This window comes from Polistes dominula, unplaced genomic scaffold (assembly GCF_049000335.1).
Source record: "Polistes dominula isolate Pdom_NZ unplaced genomic scaffold, Pdom_raw_medaka contig_80, whole genome shotgun sequence".
Taxonomy (NCBI): domain Eukaryota; kingdom Metazoa; phylum Arthropoda; class Insecta; order Hymenoptera; family Vespidae; genus Polistes; species Polistes dominula.
The window spans coordinates 3,115,556-3,128,006 of NW_028301111.1; the positions used below are offsets into that span (position 1 = coordinate 3,115,556).

The following is a 12,451-nucleotide window of genomic DNA, read 5'->3' on the forward strand; positions in this document are numbered from 1 at the left end:
TACGTAAATCGGTCCCAGCTTTGTGACCTTTGACATTACGTGCGAACAAACGATCATTTATTTACCAAAGAAGATAAATTTACTAACTTCTGTGAATAAAAAAATAGTCGTCGTAGAGAGAGAGAGAGAGAGAGACACACACTCTCACATTATATACATATTAAACGCATACAGATTGAGATTACTAATACGTTATGTAGAAATCGATTGATTTTTACTTAAACCTCTTATTTCAATAATAAAAAAAGAAACCTCTCTTAAAAGAAATAAATCATTTATAGTTATTTGTAATGGAGATATAACGTGTATTACAAATTTTAAGTAGTACAGGTCAACCATTAACGCGATATCGGCATGCACGTTCTACTTAAAAAAAATAAAAAAAAATATTTTCAACTCAAATCGAATGATAATAAATATTTTCAATGTTCCACATAATAATGATTGTTTATAATAATTATTTATAAAATTTAATAATTATAGTTATTCGTAATAGAAATATAACGTGGATAAACAAATTTGAAGTAGTACAGGTCAACCATTAACGCGATATCGGCATGCACGTTCTACTTAAAAAAATTGAAAAAAATATATTTTTAAATCAAATCGAATGATAATTAATGTTTGCAATGTTGTTTATAATAATTATTTATAAAATTTAATAATTATAGTTATTCGTAATAGAAATATAACGTGTATAATAAATTTGAAGTAGTACAGGTCAACCATTAACGCGATATCGGCATGCACGTTCTATTTAAACAAAAAAAAAATTCTTTTAAACAACAAATTGAATAAAAATCAATGTTTTTAATGTTCCATAATGATTGTTTATAATAATTGTTTATAAAATATAATAATAATAATGGTATTGAGTATTATATAAGTATGTACATGCAATAGATTGTATCTTGTCAAGGGGTTTGGCTGAGGAGTGGACAATGAAATTGATGAACTTTCGTAAGAAATGAGAAATGGAAAGAGAGAGAAAATAGAGAGAAAGAGAGAGAAAGAGAGAGAGAGAGAGACAGGCACACGTTATGGTATCACGCCTCTAATTCTCTTGGAAAGTTTCCAAAACAAGTAAACTCGGTCGCATTTAAAAACGCGTGTTGTCCTTCCTATAATATTATCTGAAAATTTTCTCTGAAAATTATCTAAAAATAATTTTGTTTTTTTTTGTTTTGGTTGTTTAAATAAAAAAAGATACAAAGGAATATTGTAAGTAATAAAAAAAAAGAAAAACGGTGTCGTAGAATTGTCTTCAAAATTATACGGAAAACCCCTAGAAAAAAAAAAAGAAAAAGATCCTCGAGAATGGCCTCTGGACTCCGTAGTCTGTTGGAAAGAAAAAGAGAGAGAGAGAAAGAGAGAGAAATGTTAAGAGAAAATAAAAGAGAAAGAGAGAGAGGTGGGTGATCGATATCGTCGTCGTTAGACGTTCAAGCAAATCGTGCACGGTCCGTGTATCGATCGTGCAATTTTCGCGCGAAGGAAGGTCACCGAGAGCGAGAAACGAGCACGCAACTTTTTTTCAACGATATTCTCTTAGAAAAATCATTTTTTATTTTATTTATCAAAAAAAAAGAATAAATAAATAAATTAGAAATATTATCGGAGAAATAATTCAATTGATGAAATTCAACGTGTCGTACGATTGTATAGAAACAATGTTTGTTCGATCAGTAAGCTTCAGTGAAGAAAGTCGATCGATATATCGCAGTGTCTCTTTGATGCGAGTGGCGCCTCGATGCGATTCGATCGCGCGCGTTATACTCGAATAAAAAAAAAAAAAAAAAAGAAAAAAGATGACTTTTTCTTTTCTCTCTTTTGTGCTTTCAAGCAGCGTGCTATCCTTTTTTTTTTCTTTTTTTCAAGAACCCTTTTTCTCCCATTTTTTTATTTTATTTTACAATTGTTCATCAATCTTTTATTGTTTCATTAAAACGCGCCTATATTTAACACAAAACCAACTAGAATAAAAAGAGACGTGACCGTAGTAACACGAATAAGAAGAAGAAGAAGGTTGCTAGTGCTACCGTGTTACTTGTAAGTAGTATAGAGTGGCATAATGTCGCCACTGTCGCAAGGAGAACAGCCGCGCCGCCCTACACCACGCGGCTTGACTACTTCCCCGAGCACAAAGTCTGACCACACTTGGACGCTACTACTTCAAGTGGTAGAATCAATGACTGAGGGGGTTTTACCATGCAGATAAAGTTACGGGAATACACACAATGGACAAAATATACAACATTTCTAAACTATTAGATAGAATGAGAGAGAGAGAGAGAGAGAGAGAAAGAGACATTTAAATGGCACACTTACGATCGGAAGAGATTACACCCCTTTACATCCTTTTTTTATTTATCGATAACTATGAGTATATATATTCATATATACATAAATATATATGTGTATGTATATATCTATGTATGTATGTCATGAAAGAGAGAGAAAGAGAAAGAGAGAGAGAGAGAGAGAGAGAGAGGAATACACGTAGACGCACAACGTGGACAAATAAAAATATGCACACTGCGGATATCATGCGTTATACTCTCTCACATGCATATACTCTCTCTCTCTCTCTCTCTTTCTCTCTTTCTCTCTGGCCCACTTGTTCGTGCTCTCGTTTCTCGAAAAAAAAAGCGATAGGCAAAGCACAGAACCAAATAGACGACCGATGCACTAGAACCTTCTGTTTCTATCTCTTTCTTTCTCACTGAACACTGTAACTTCCTAATTCTCTTTTTAATATTTCCTAATCACCTGAATCTTCTTCTTCTTTAAAATTTTTTTCCACTTAATTGCATCTTCTTGTTTATATATATATATATATGCAATTTTGAAATGCATCTTACGTACCGACTTTGGCTTTAAGTTTCACTGTCTTCCTCTGTTTCCTCCTTGCACACTCTTCTTCCTCTTCCTCCTCTTCTTCTTCTTCTTCTTCTTCTTCTTCTTCTTTACCAAATGCTCCTCTAGTTCCTCCACTTCGAATTCCTTCAACAGTTCCGGCAAGAAGGACCCGCCCCGTGTTGCGCTACACGAACGTGTAGTGAATGAAGAGAGCGTAAAACTTGCTCTGCGACAACATCATTCGGCCTGCCGTTATCGGTAACACATTGGCAGGTGTCTCGTCGTCGTCATTTCTTTTTAATTTAGCCGTTGTTCAAGAATAAAACCGTAATAAATAATAGTCGCGCGCGAGCGGCGCAACCAGCCGGAATTGATCGCGCGTTGCTGCGCACGATGATGGTGCTGGTGTGCTGCTGCTACTGCTTTAGGTGGTGGTGGTGGTCCCTTTTTTTAGCTTTTTGAGGATCACAAAAAGAAGATGAGTGAATAGAAGAGTAGAAGCCTGCTGGCCTCGACGTCGTCGTCGACGACGACGACGATAGGACGACGACGACGACGGCAGCAGGACGTAATAGTAGTGGTGGTAGTTGGTAGTAGTAGTAGTAGTAGTAGTAGTGGTACCGATGACAAAATAATAAGCTCCTTGATAGTAGTAGTAGTAGTAGTAGTAGTAGTAGTACCAACGACGATTACGTGCTTATGACGAAGACGCTACTGCTGCTGTAGTAGTGGTGGTAGTAATGATAATGGTGGTAGTGTGTAAGTAATACAAATTTATAATAGTGGTGGTACTGCTGCTGCTGCTGCTGCAGCTTCTTAGTATTGGTGATGACTGTATGAGTAGTATAGAATAGCAATTGTGATAGTAGTAGTAGTAGCGATGCCGCTGCTGCTGCTGTTGGATCGCACCGAGGACGACAAGGGCGAAGGGTGGTGGGAGCGAAGGGTAGGACGCGCGGTTCGCCCGCTCTAGCCGCACTGCCCTACGTCAGACCGTCTCCTCCGTCGGACCTCCACCTCCTCTTCCTCCTCCTCCTCTCTTCTCCACTTCTTCCACTTCCACCTCCTCCTCCTCCTTCGCCTTCGCCTTCTCCCCCCTCCACCACTCGCACCCTTCTCCGATACACTTTTTATTTTCTCTAAACCACCGGCGACGTTTCCTTCAGAAACGACGATGACGACGACGCACCGATGCTGCTGTCCCTTTGACTCCTTTACTTTCCTCTTGCTCCTCCTCCTCCTTCTCCTTAATTCTATCCAACACATACACGGGCGCGCGCGCGCGCGCTACCTCCTATTAACCCTCCCTTATCTATGTAACTGTTTCTTCCTTTTTTTAATTCCTCTTCTTCTTTATTACTTTCCTTATTTTTTTTTCTTCTTCTTCTTCTTCTTCTTTTTTCTTTATTAATATTTGATTATATTTCCACCCCCCTCGAGACCAGATCCTCCCCGTAATTGAAACACAAAATAACAAAAACGTTCGTCGCTGCTGTTATCCTTCGTTCGTTCTTCCTTCCTTCCTTCCTTCCTTCCTTCCTTTCTCTGTGTTCTTCGTTTCTTCTCTCGCACCCACTTTCTCTCTCTCTCTCTTTCTCTCCTTTTTGATCTTCCTATCACCCCCTCTCACTCTCTCTCTCGCTCTCTCTCTCTCTCTCTCGCTCTCTCTCCACACCACTTGTTTTCGCGACGACGAAAAGCTCGTTCCGGGAGGACTGTCGCGGCACAGACGAAACGAGCGACGCGGACGTTACTGCATCGTCACGCGCCAAACTCGCGCAGCGGATCACACGAGAACTACTTTCTCGTGGTCGCTACACCCCTTCCAATTCCACCCTTTTATAGCCGCACCGTTCGCAACAACCCCCACCTTTAAAACTACCACCTATACCCTTGCCTGCTTGCCTACCTGCGCTGAGAGATCTGCTGCTGCTGCTGCTGCTGTTGCTGTTGCTGCTTGCTACTTGCTGTTAGAGCTTTTCCAAATCCTCAAAAGCTTTTACTCTTGTCTCTCTCTCTCTCTCTCTCTCTCTCTCTCTCACACACACACACACACACTCATACTCATACGCATTCATACTTAACGCTATTATTTGTCACAACTTTCCTCAATCTTACCAAGCAAATACTTTGAAGTACTCTGATGTGTTTGCTTTTCCTTCTTCTTCTTCTTCTTGCTTCTTGCTTCTTGCTTCTTGCTTCTTTGTCTTCCAAGTCGGAATTAACACGAACCTATTCTACTTGTTAACCGATGAAACAAATAATCGAAGAAAAGGAACGCATCGATAGTCTCCTCAATGGAGAACTTCAATGAACCAACCGGTGGTGTGCGTCAGAACTGCTGACCAGCCCCTACGCGTTATGTAAATGATCGATACTTGATAATATATCTTATTATCATTTTTTATAACACACAATAATACTTGATAATATACTACTTTGTTCAAATTAATTGATTAATATAAACAAAATCATGAATTGATTGAAAATCATGCTGAGAAGAAAACCTAGTCCCTCCTCTCCTCTTCTCTCCTCTTCTCTCCTCTTTCTTGCTTTCCTTTTTTTTACTACAACACCACCATGTTTGTGATTTACCCTCTCCCTTTATCCCTATCTCTATCTCTTTCCGTTTTTCACCCTTCAGGATACGTAAGCTCTCGAGCTGTTCACTTCCGTAATACGACGGATCAATGAATGTGTACCACCACCCCACCAAGCAGCAAATCCTCACCTCACCTCACTTCACCTCACCTCACCTCACCTCACCTCACCTCACCCACTCAGCCACCCCTTCTTCTTCTTCTTCGAAGCCGGTACCATACCGCGCCACTCTTACTACCTTTACCTGAAAACATTCGGCAAGGATTTTCATACCATACCCCCCGGACGTGTTTTAGTAAGCTCGTCCGTCAACAACAACCTCAAACTCATGTCACCAAGAAGACATTGTATGATTTCAAGAAGATTAAGATGAAGATGAAGATGAAGATACTTCAACGTTAGGTTTCCTAGAATATCTTTTTTTTTTTTTTTTTTATTTGCTATCTACAACCATGTTTTATTATTTCTTTTCTTATTTCTCATGTGCAACGACGACATCTTTTGTGACCAATCGATAGTTTTGTGTCATCATTTATTATATCGTAAATTTTTCAATGGACAAAAAATAAGGATGATTCATATTAATATATATATATATATATATATATGTATATAACAATTTTATATTTTTATTTATTAATTTATATATTTTTGTTGTTCTCGCATCGAGTTCTGGTGCAACGAAACAAAAAAAAACTTCCTACAGAAATTCGACGATTAACACATTTGCGGCCGGCATATTTTTTCTGTCTTTTTTCTTCTTTTTTTTTTTTTTGTAATACTAAATATCGGCAAAAAGAAAAAATTAATAATAAATTGTTTTAAATATTATATTGATAATAATTAAATATAAATTTAACCCTTTTTGCATTCCTATTTCGAGTTGTGACTCGACATTGGTTTTTACATGAAAACATATCATAAATTTGAAAAATTACAAAATTTAACAATAATACAAATTAAAATGGACATTTTATTTAATTGTATTTCTTCTTTCATACAATATATTTAAATTATCATGATATTTTTCAATGAAAGAATAATTTGCAATAAAATATTTATAAAATCATTGAAAACTGTTGATAACAAAATTGAAATGTAATTCAAAGTTGCAAAGGGTTTATAAATATATCAAATTTATATTTATATATTTATATAAATTTTGTTTAATATATTTTCTTTTTTTTTATTATATTTATATAAAATGTATTTTTATCAAACTTTTTTCACAAATTTAAAAGCAACAATTAATAATAGAACTTGAAAAGACGTGAAATTAACGTCACCAGTCGCAAATGTGTTAAAAGAAAAACAAAAACAATTGTTTATTTAATAACATTTAATACTTTTTTTTCTAATCAAATAACTATATATTTCTTTAAAAAAATTTATGAAAGATCCAAAATAAATTTTTGTAATAGTTCCCCCATGTGTGCGTGGAACATTATTATAAAAAGGGACGGGTTAAAAAGTCTCTTAGCATTTAATCGATGCCTCTCTCTCTCTCTCTCTTCTCTCTCTCTCTCTCTCTCTCTCTCTCTCGTCACTCGGCCGTGCAACTACGCGTTCGTGTAAAAATATCCATATAAACTTGTTGTTTGTTCGTGTGCTCGTGTGCATAATTGCAGTGAGAGAGAGAGAGAGAGAGGAATATCTCGAGCTACGGTTTGTTCCTCATCGTGTGGTGGTACAGTTAGAAATTCTTATAACTATATATATATATATATATATATATATTTCTATATACACATACATACACATGCACGTGTATATAGATTACGTACATAGAAAATATACATATATATATATATACTTCAATGCACATATGATATGTCTGTCTCTCTGTTATATGTATTTGTACATCCGTCATGTTTAGTCTAGATGGCCTGATTTTGGGTTGACCTTATTATTTGTTCTCATCGATTTAAATAAGTGTCATTGTGTCGTCTCTTGGACATGTTACGAATACACACATACAATGCAGCTAGGAATATAATGACAATAGGAAGACCAAGTCCAATCGAAATGATTAGGATAACTAAATAGGATAACTGTTCATCTGGTGGTGTCCCATATCCAATGATAAATGTCCTACAACATATACAATCATATTTTGACATCTCATATATACATATATATATACATCTCATTTTTCAATGTTTTTTGTTTTGTTTTATTTTGGATATAAATATGATGAAATATATTACCAGGTTGTGTAACGTGTGCTTTTATAAAATCCATCATCTTTTGATCCAACCGAGATCATAATCGTTTGTACCAAAAGATTATCAACATTTTCACCGTAATAACAATAAAGCATTGAATTGTTAATTGCACCAACACGATTGTTTACTTTTGATGGTGGATATTGTACAATTTCTGTTGAACTACTGACACTACGTGACGATGATACGTAAGAAATTGGTCGCCATTGTAAATATGCACTATTTTCTTGAGTCTCGTTATTTCTGTTAAATGCTGGTGTTCTCACTTCAATCACCTATCATTAAAATACTAATGTCAATTGTACAACACTAATAGAATTGTGTTTGATCAAATTGATTACCTCAAATATACCAGGTGTGTGTTCATCATCGAGATTCTTTTTAGGATCAATGATCATCAATTTATCTGGATTACCACCACCAACTATCATCAACTCAACAGCGAACCTGCTATTGCTAAATGTTTCGTTTGTTTCAATATTATCGAATATTAAATCTACCAACATGGAATTTTCTGTGTGCAACATGTGAGGAATTGAATCCGTGTGTTCCATAAAGTAATATCCTTTTAACTAAAAGAAAAAGAAGAAATAAATATCCTTGACATATTCTTTATGAACAAATGTAATTCATTTTGTTTTTTTTTATTTGCAATTGCAAAATAAATTAATATTATACTATACCGTTGCTTTTATACTTCCGTGTCTGATGATATTTGTAGTTGTATCGTTGTAAAAATTGGCTTCCATGTTTAAACCAAATGAATCATCGTCCATTGAAAATGATTTGCGAGACCAAACAAATGATTCTGGTTTTAAGACGTTTATATTCGTTGCATTGGTAAAATTGATCACCGCCGTATTATTTACGTCATTAAATTCGATTATCTGTCAAATAAGTCAAATGAGAAAAATATTATTAATTTAATGAATTTTTTATTATCTTAATATATATATAAATTTCGTGTCACGTTGTTTGTCCGCAATGGACTCCTAAACTACTTAACTGATTTGAATAAAATTTTGCACACTGTGTGCAGTTTCATCCAACTTGAAAGATAGGATAGTTTATATCTCAATTTATAATCGCAATTGACTTAAAGACGTGTGTATCGGACTGATTGTGAGCCACAGTAACGCGTGACGGGGCACCCCTCTTATAAAAATAAATACAAACCTTGTTTATAATTATTCCAATGGTGTAAATAGGTTTTTCCGAAAATACAATAGAATTATTTTGTTTGTGTAAAAAATTTTCACAAGTGATATTCAATGTCGCCGGAAGTGACGTAAGCGCCATTAATATCGATGGTTTACCGCCAAAATCCCAAATGTAATGCAAAGTATCGTTAAATCCGTCAGCTCTCAAATACATCGTCGTCCAATTTTGGTTTCTGCATTTTTCCTCAAAATGTAACTGAAAATTAATATTCAATAAATATAAATAAACATTTAAATTTAATATTTAACAATTGTATTGATCGTACATAAATTTTTGTTAATGTTTAACAAAATCTATTTTCATGTTTAAACAATTGATAAAAATTAACAAATTTCAAATAAAATAATAAATTAAATAAGTCGAAATAATTTCATGAAAATTAATTATTTTAAAGTATAAATATAAAAAAAAAATATATAATAATCGATTCGTCGAAGAATAATAAGACCACCTTCAACAACGTAAGTCACAAAAATTGAACAAATGGCGGCGCATTTCGTAATTCTTATAAAACACATATTGTCTTTTTTTAAACAGCTGTTTTACAAAAAATAAACATTAATTCATTATTAGAAATCAATTATTTAACATACGCGCGTCATATTCGAAATAAGAAATATAATTGTAACGCTTAATTACGAGCGTACAGTGCGTGAACCAATAGAAAATGGCGAGCTAAGAAAAGGCGCCTTTTCAAATTTTATAACAAAGAACGTTTGTTTTTATGAATAAAAAAGAAGAAAAAAGAAAGTACATATACAAATATGAATGGATCAATAATGTCAATTGAAAATGAAATAAATATAATTATGTAAATACACATTTGTGTGATGACGACGAATTTCTTATCAATTGGATTGGTAATTGTATTGAATGACGTAGTTTTGATTAGATTAACAATTGTAATGTATAATAATGTTACAGATATATACAACACAACACATGTTCTAATATCAATTAACAAAGTGTATTAACGATTATATTAAACATTAAATGAAACAAAAAGAATAGAAGATAGAAATAAAGGTTATGATATATCGTAAAATATTAAAAATATAATTTATAATCGTGAAAAATGAAAAAGAAATAAATAAAAAATAATTGCAATTAATAAACATGGGTTCAAAAGTCACTGTGAATCATATGAACAACAACCTTTGTTTCTAAAAATCCAACTAACGCCTATCAAAATCAGATTCCAAATTTGTACACATTTATGAAATTTCGTTTTCAATGTTACGCACCGTTCTTTTAGCAGGACCAGCAACATTCATAGATATTACAGACATAAATAATAACAGAGATATTAACGAAACGTGAGGCATGACTTATTAAATGTAAAAAAAAAAAAATCTTCTGACAGCGATACGACGATATGAACACAGTGAAACGTTTAACAATAATAACACACTAACGTCAAGGCAATAAGCAACTGAGACGCGATTACGATTGCAGCGACACCATCAAATCAATTTTAACTTTACGTACTATTAATAATACAACCATCTTGAAACACTGCTAGTTTTGATAAAAAAACATCTGATGGTAAGTTGTTATCGATCGAGATTTGATGGTAAGTTTTTATCGATTGAAATTTGATGGTAAGGTAGATCGCACGAGATTCGATGGTAAGGAAGATCTCATTTGATTTATCGACTAAGTTTAAGAAATGATTGAAATAATTCTAACTAATTATTTGATTTAATTTAAATCTATATTATTAGTTTCAATAGAAGATGTCTTTTACATTTTTTTAATGTAGATGTAAATTTTCAAAATAAATAAAATTAAATTACAAAAACGTAGTACGTTGTTCTTGAACAGCTGTTGTGCGTTGATAATCCATCAGATATTTTGGAATTTGATATTATTTTTCCAATTATAGTATGAGGTTAATCTGTAAAATACTTTAATGCTGATGATCCCAGGTGCTAATTAACAACAAGATGAATTTTTTACACAAAAAATGGACATCTGATGTTGTATATAATTCTATAAATTCTTTGAATGTACACAGTGGCAAATGTTACTTACCAAAATACTTACGTATACACCTTTCGAAAGATTGGGGGTACATACACAATATATACATAAGTACCATATATATACTACTAAAAATGAGGGTAGTTTTCATGGATAGTTCTCACGATTAAATAAACCACCATATATATATATATAAATATTTTAAACGCCGAGGGACGGAAACTCTTACCCCATTGACAGTCACAATTCGCCAACGGTGGTAGAGTTACCAATTCTCGACGCAGTACGTGTGAGGTCTACATAAAAATAAAAGTAACCAACCAACAACAACAACAACAACAAAAAATAATAATAATAATAATAAATTATTAATAATAAAATTAATAAATTAAAAAGAAATTAGTAAAAGGGGTGGAGGGGGATGGGTAGGAAAGGAAAGAAAAGAAGAAGAAATTGTTGAAGAGAGATGGGATGATCTTCAAAGATTTTTCTCGTCTGATTAATGATCTTTTTCAGGACACCCTGTAGAAAAGGCATCATGGAAAGAGAACGTGCAAAAAGAACGTTAAACGTGCAGACTGTGACCTTGACCGAAGCGTTGTCCGCGCGTGAGGCATACGCCGTGTTCGTACAGGACATGTACAGCAAACGTCCCCGACTAAAACGCACCAAGAAGAGACTAACGTGTGTTCCCTTCCTCGACCCTACCTACCTACCTACATATATATATATATATATACACATGCATACACATATACGAATACAAATATATGTTTTCTGCAAACTTATACCCATTATTTGTATAAAATTTAGCCCAGAAAAAAGCAACAAGTGTGAATATATTTAAAAGAAATTCTTTTTCCCGCCAATTTTGATGCAGTTCATTTTTGTTAATTTCCAAAGTCACAAGAAAAACTAAAAAAAAAAAAAAAAGAAAATATCAAAATTACCAACACAAAGGAGAAAGTCTGATACGAAAATATTAAAAAAAAAAAAAAAAAACTAAAAAAAGAAACTCATTTTCCCGCCAATTTTCATCTGGTTCCTATATTTTCATTTCCAAAGTCAAAAGAAAAATCCCCCAAAAAAGAAAAAAAAGTCAAAATTACCAACACGAAGGAGACAGTAGTCTGGTCTAAAAATATTTAAACAAAAACCAAAAAAAAAGAAAAGGAATTCTGGACTTCTTTTTTCCCGCCAATTTTGATCTAGTTCTTTTTGTTTGATTTTCAAAGTCAAAAGAAAAACCAAAAAAAAAAAAAATTGGAAACACGAAAGAGAGAGTGAGAGAGAGAGAGAGAGAGAGAGAGAGAAAGTCATGGGACAAGAACAGACAGCAAATTTTTCGCGACGACGTTCGAATGATACGAGTCAATGCCGAAGGTCGTCGCAGGAAGTCGAGATCCGCGGGAGAACGTCGGCTATGTAACGGGTGGCGAATTGTTTTATAAAAAGAAGAAGAAGTAGAAGAAGAAAAAGAAGTAGAAGAAGAAGAAGAAGAAGGAGACCGGCCTTACCTTCTCATTGTATTCATATGCGAGCAATAATTTCTCTCTCACTCT

At 33.9% G+C, this 12,451-nt stretch overlaps 1 protein-coding gene across 1 annotated transcript; it reads right to left on the reverse strand.

Moving 5' to 3' along the window:
• Nucleotides 1-6,065: 6,065 nt before the first annotated feature.
• LOC107071026 (glycosylated lysosomal membrane protein A) lies at nt 6,066-10,315 on the reverse strand. Its single transcript, XM_015329680.2, has 6 exons — nt 10,151-10,315; nt 8,862-9,101; nt 8,369-8,572; nt 8,027-8,257; nt 7,668-7,960; nt 6,066-7,551 (listed from the first exon to the last, which is right to left on the reverse strand). Exons 1-6 carry the CDS (start codon nt 10,229-10,231, stop codon nt 7,377-7,379), a joined length of 1,224 nt encoding a protein of 407 aa, XP_015185166.2. The 5' UTR covers nt 10,232-10,315; the 3' UTR covers nt 6,066-7,376.
• Nucleotides 10,316-12,451: the final 2,136 nt, after the last annotated feature.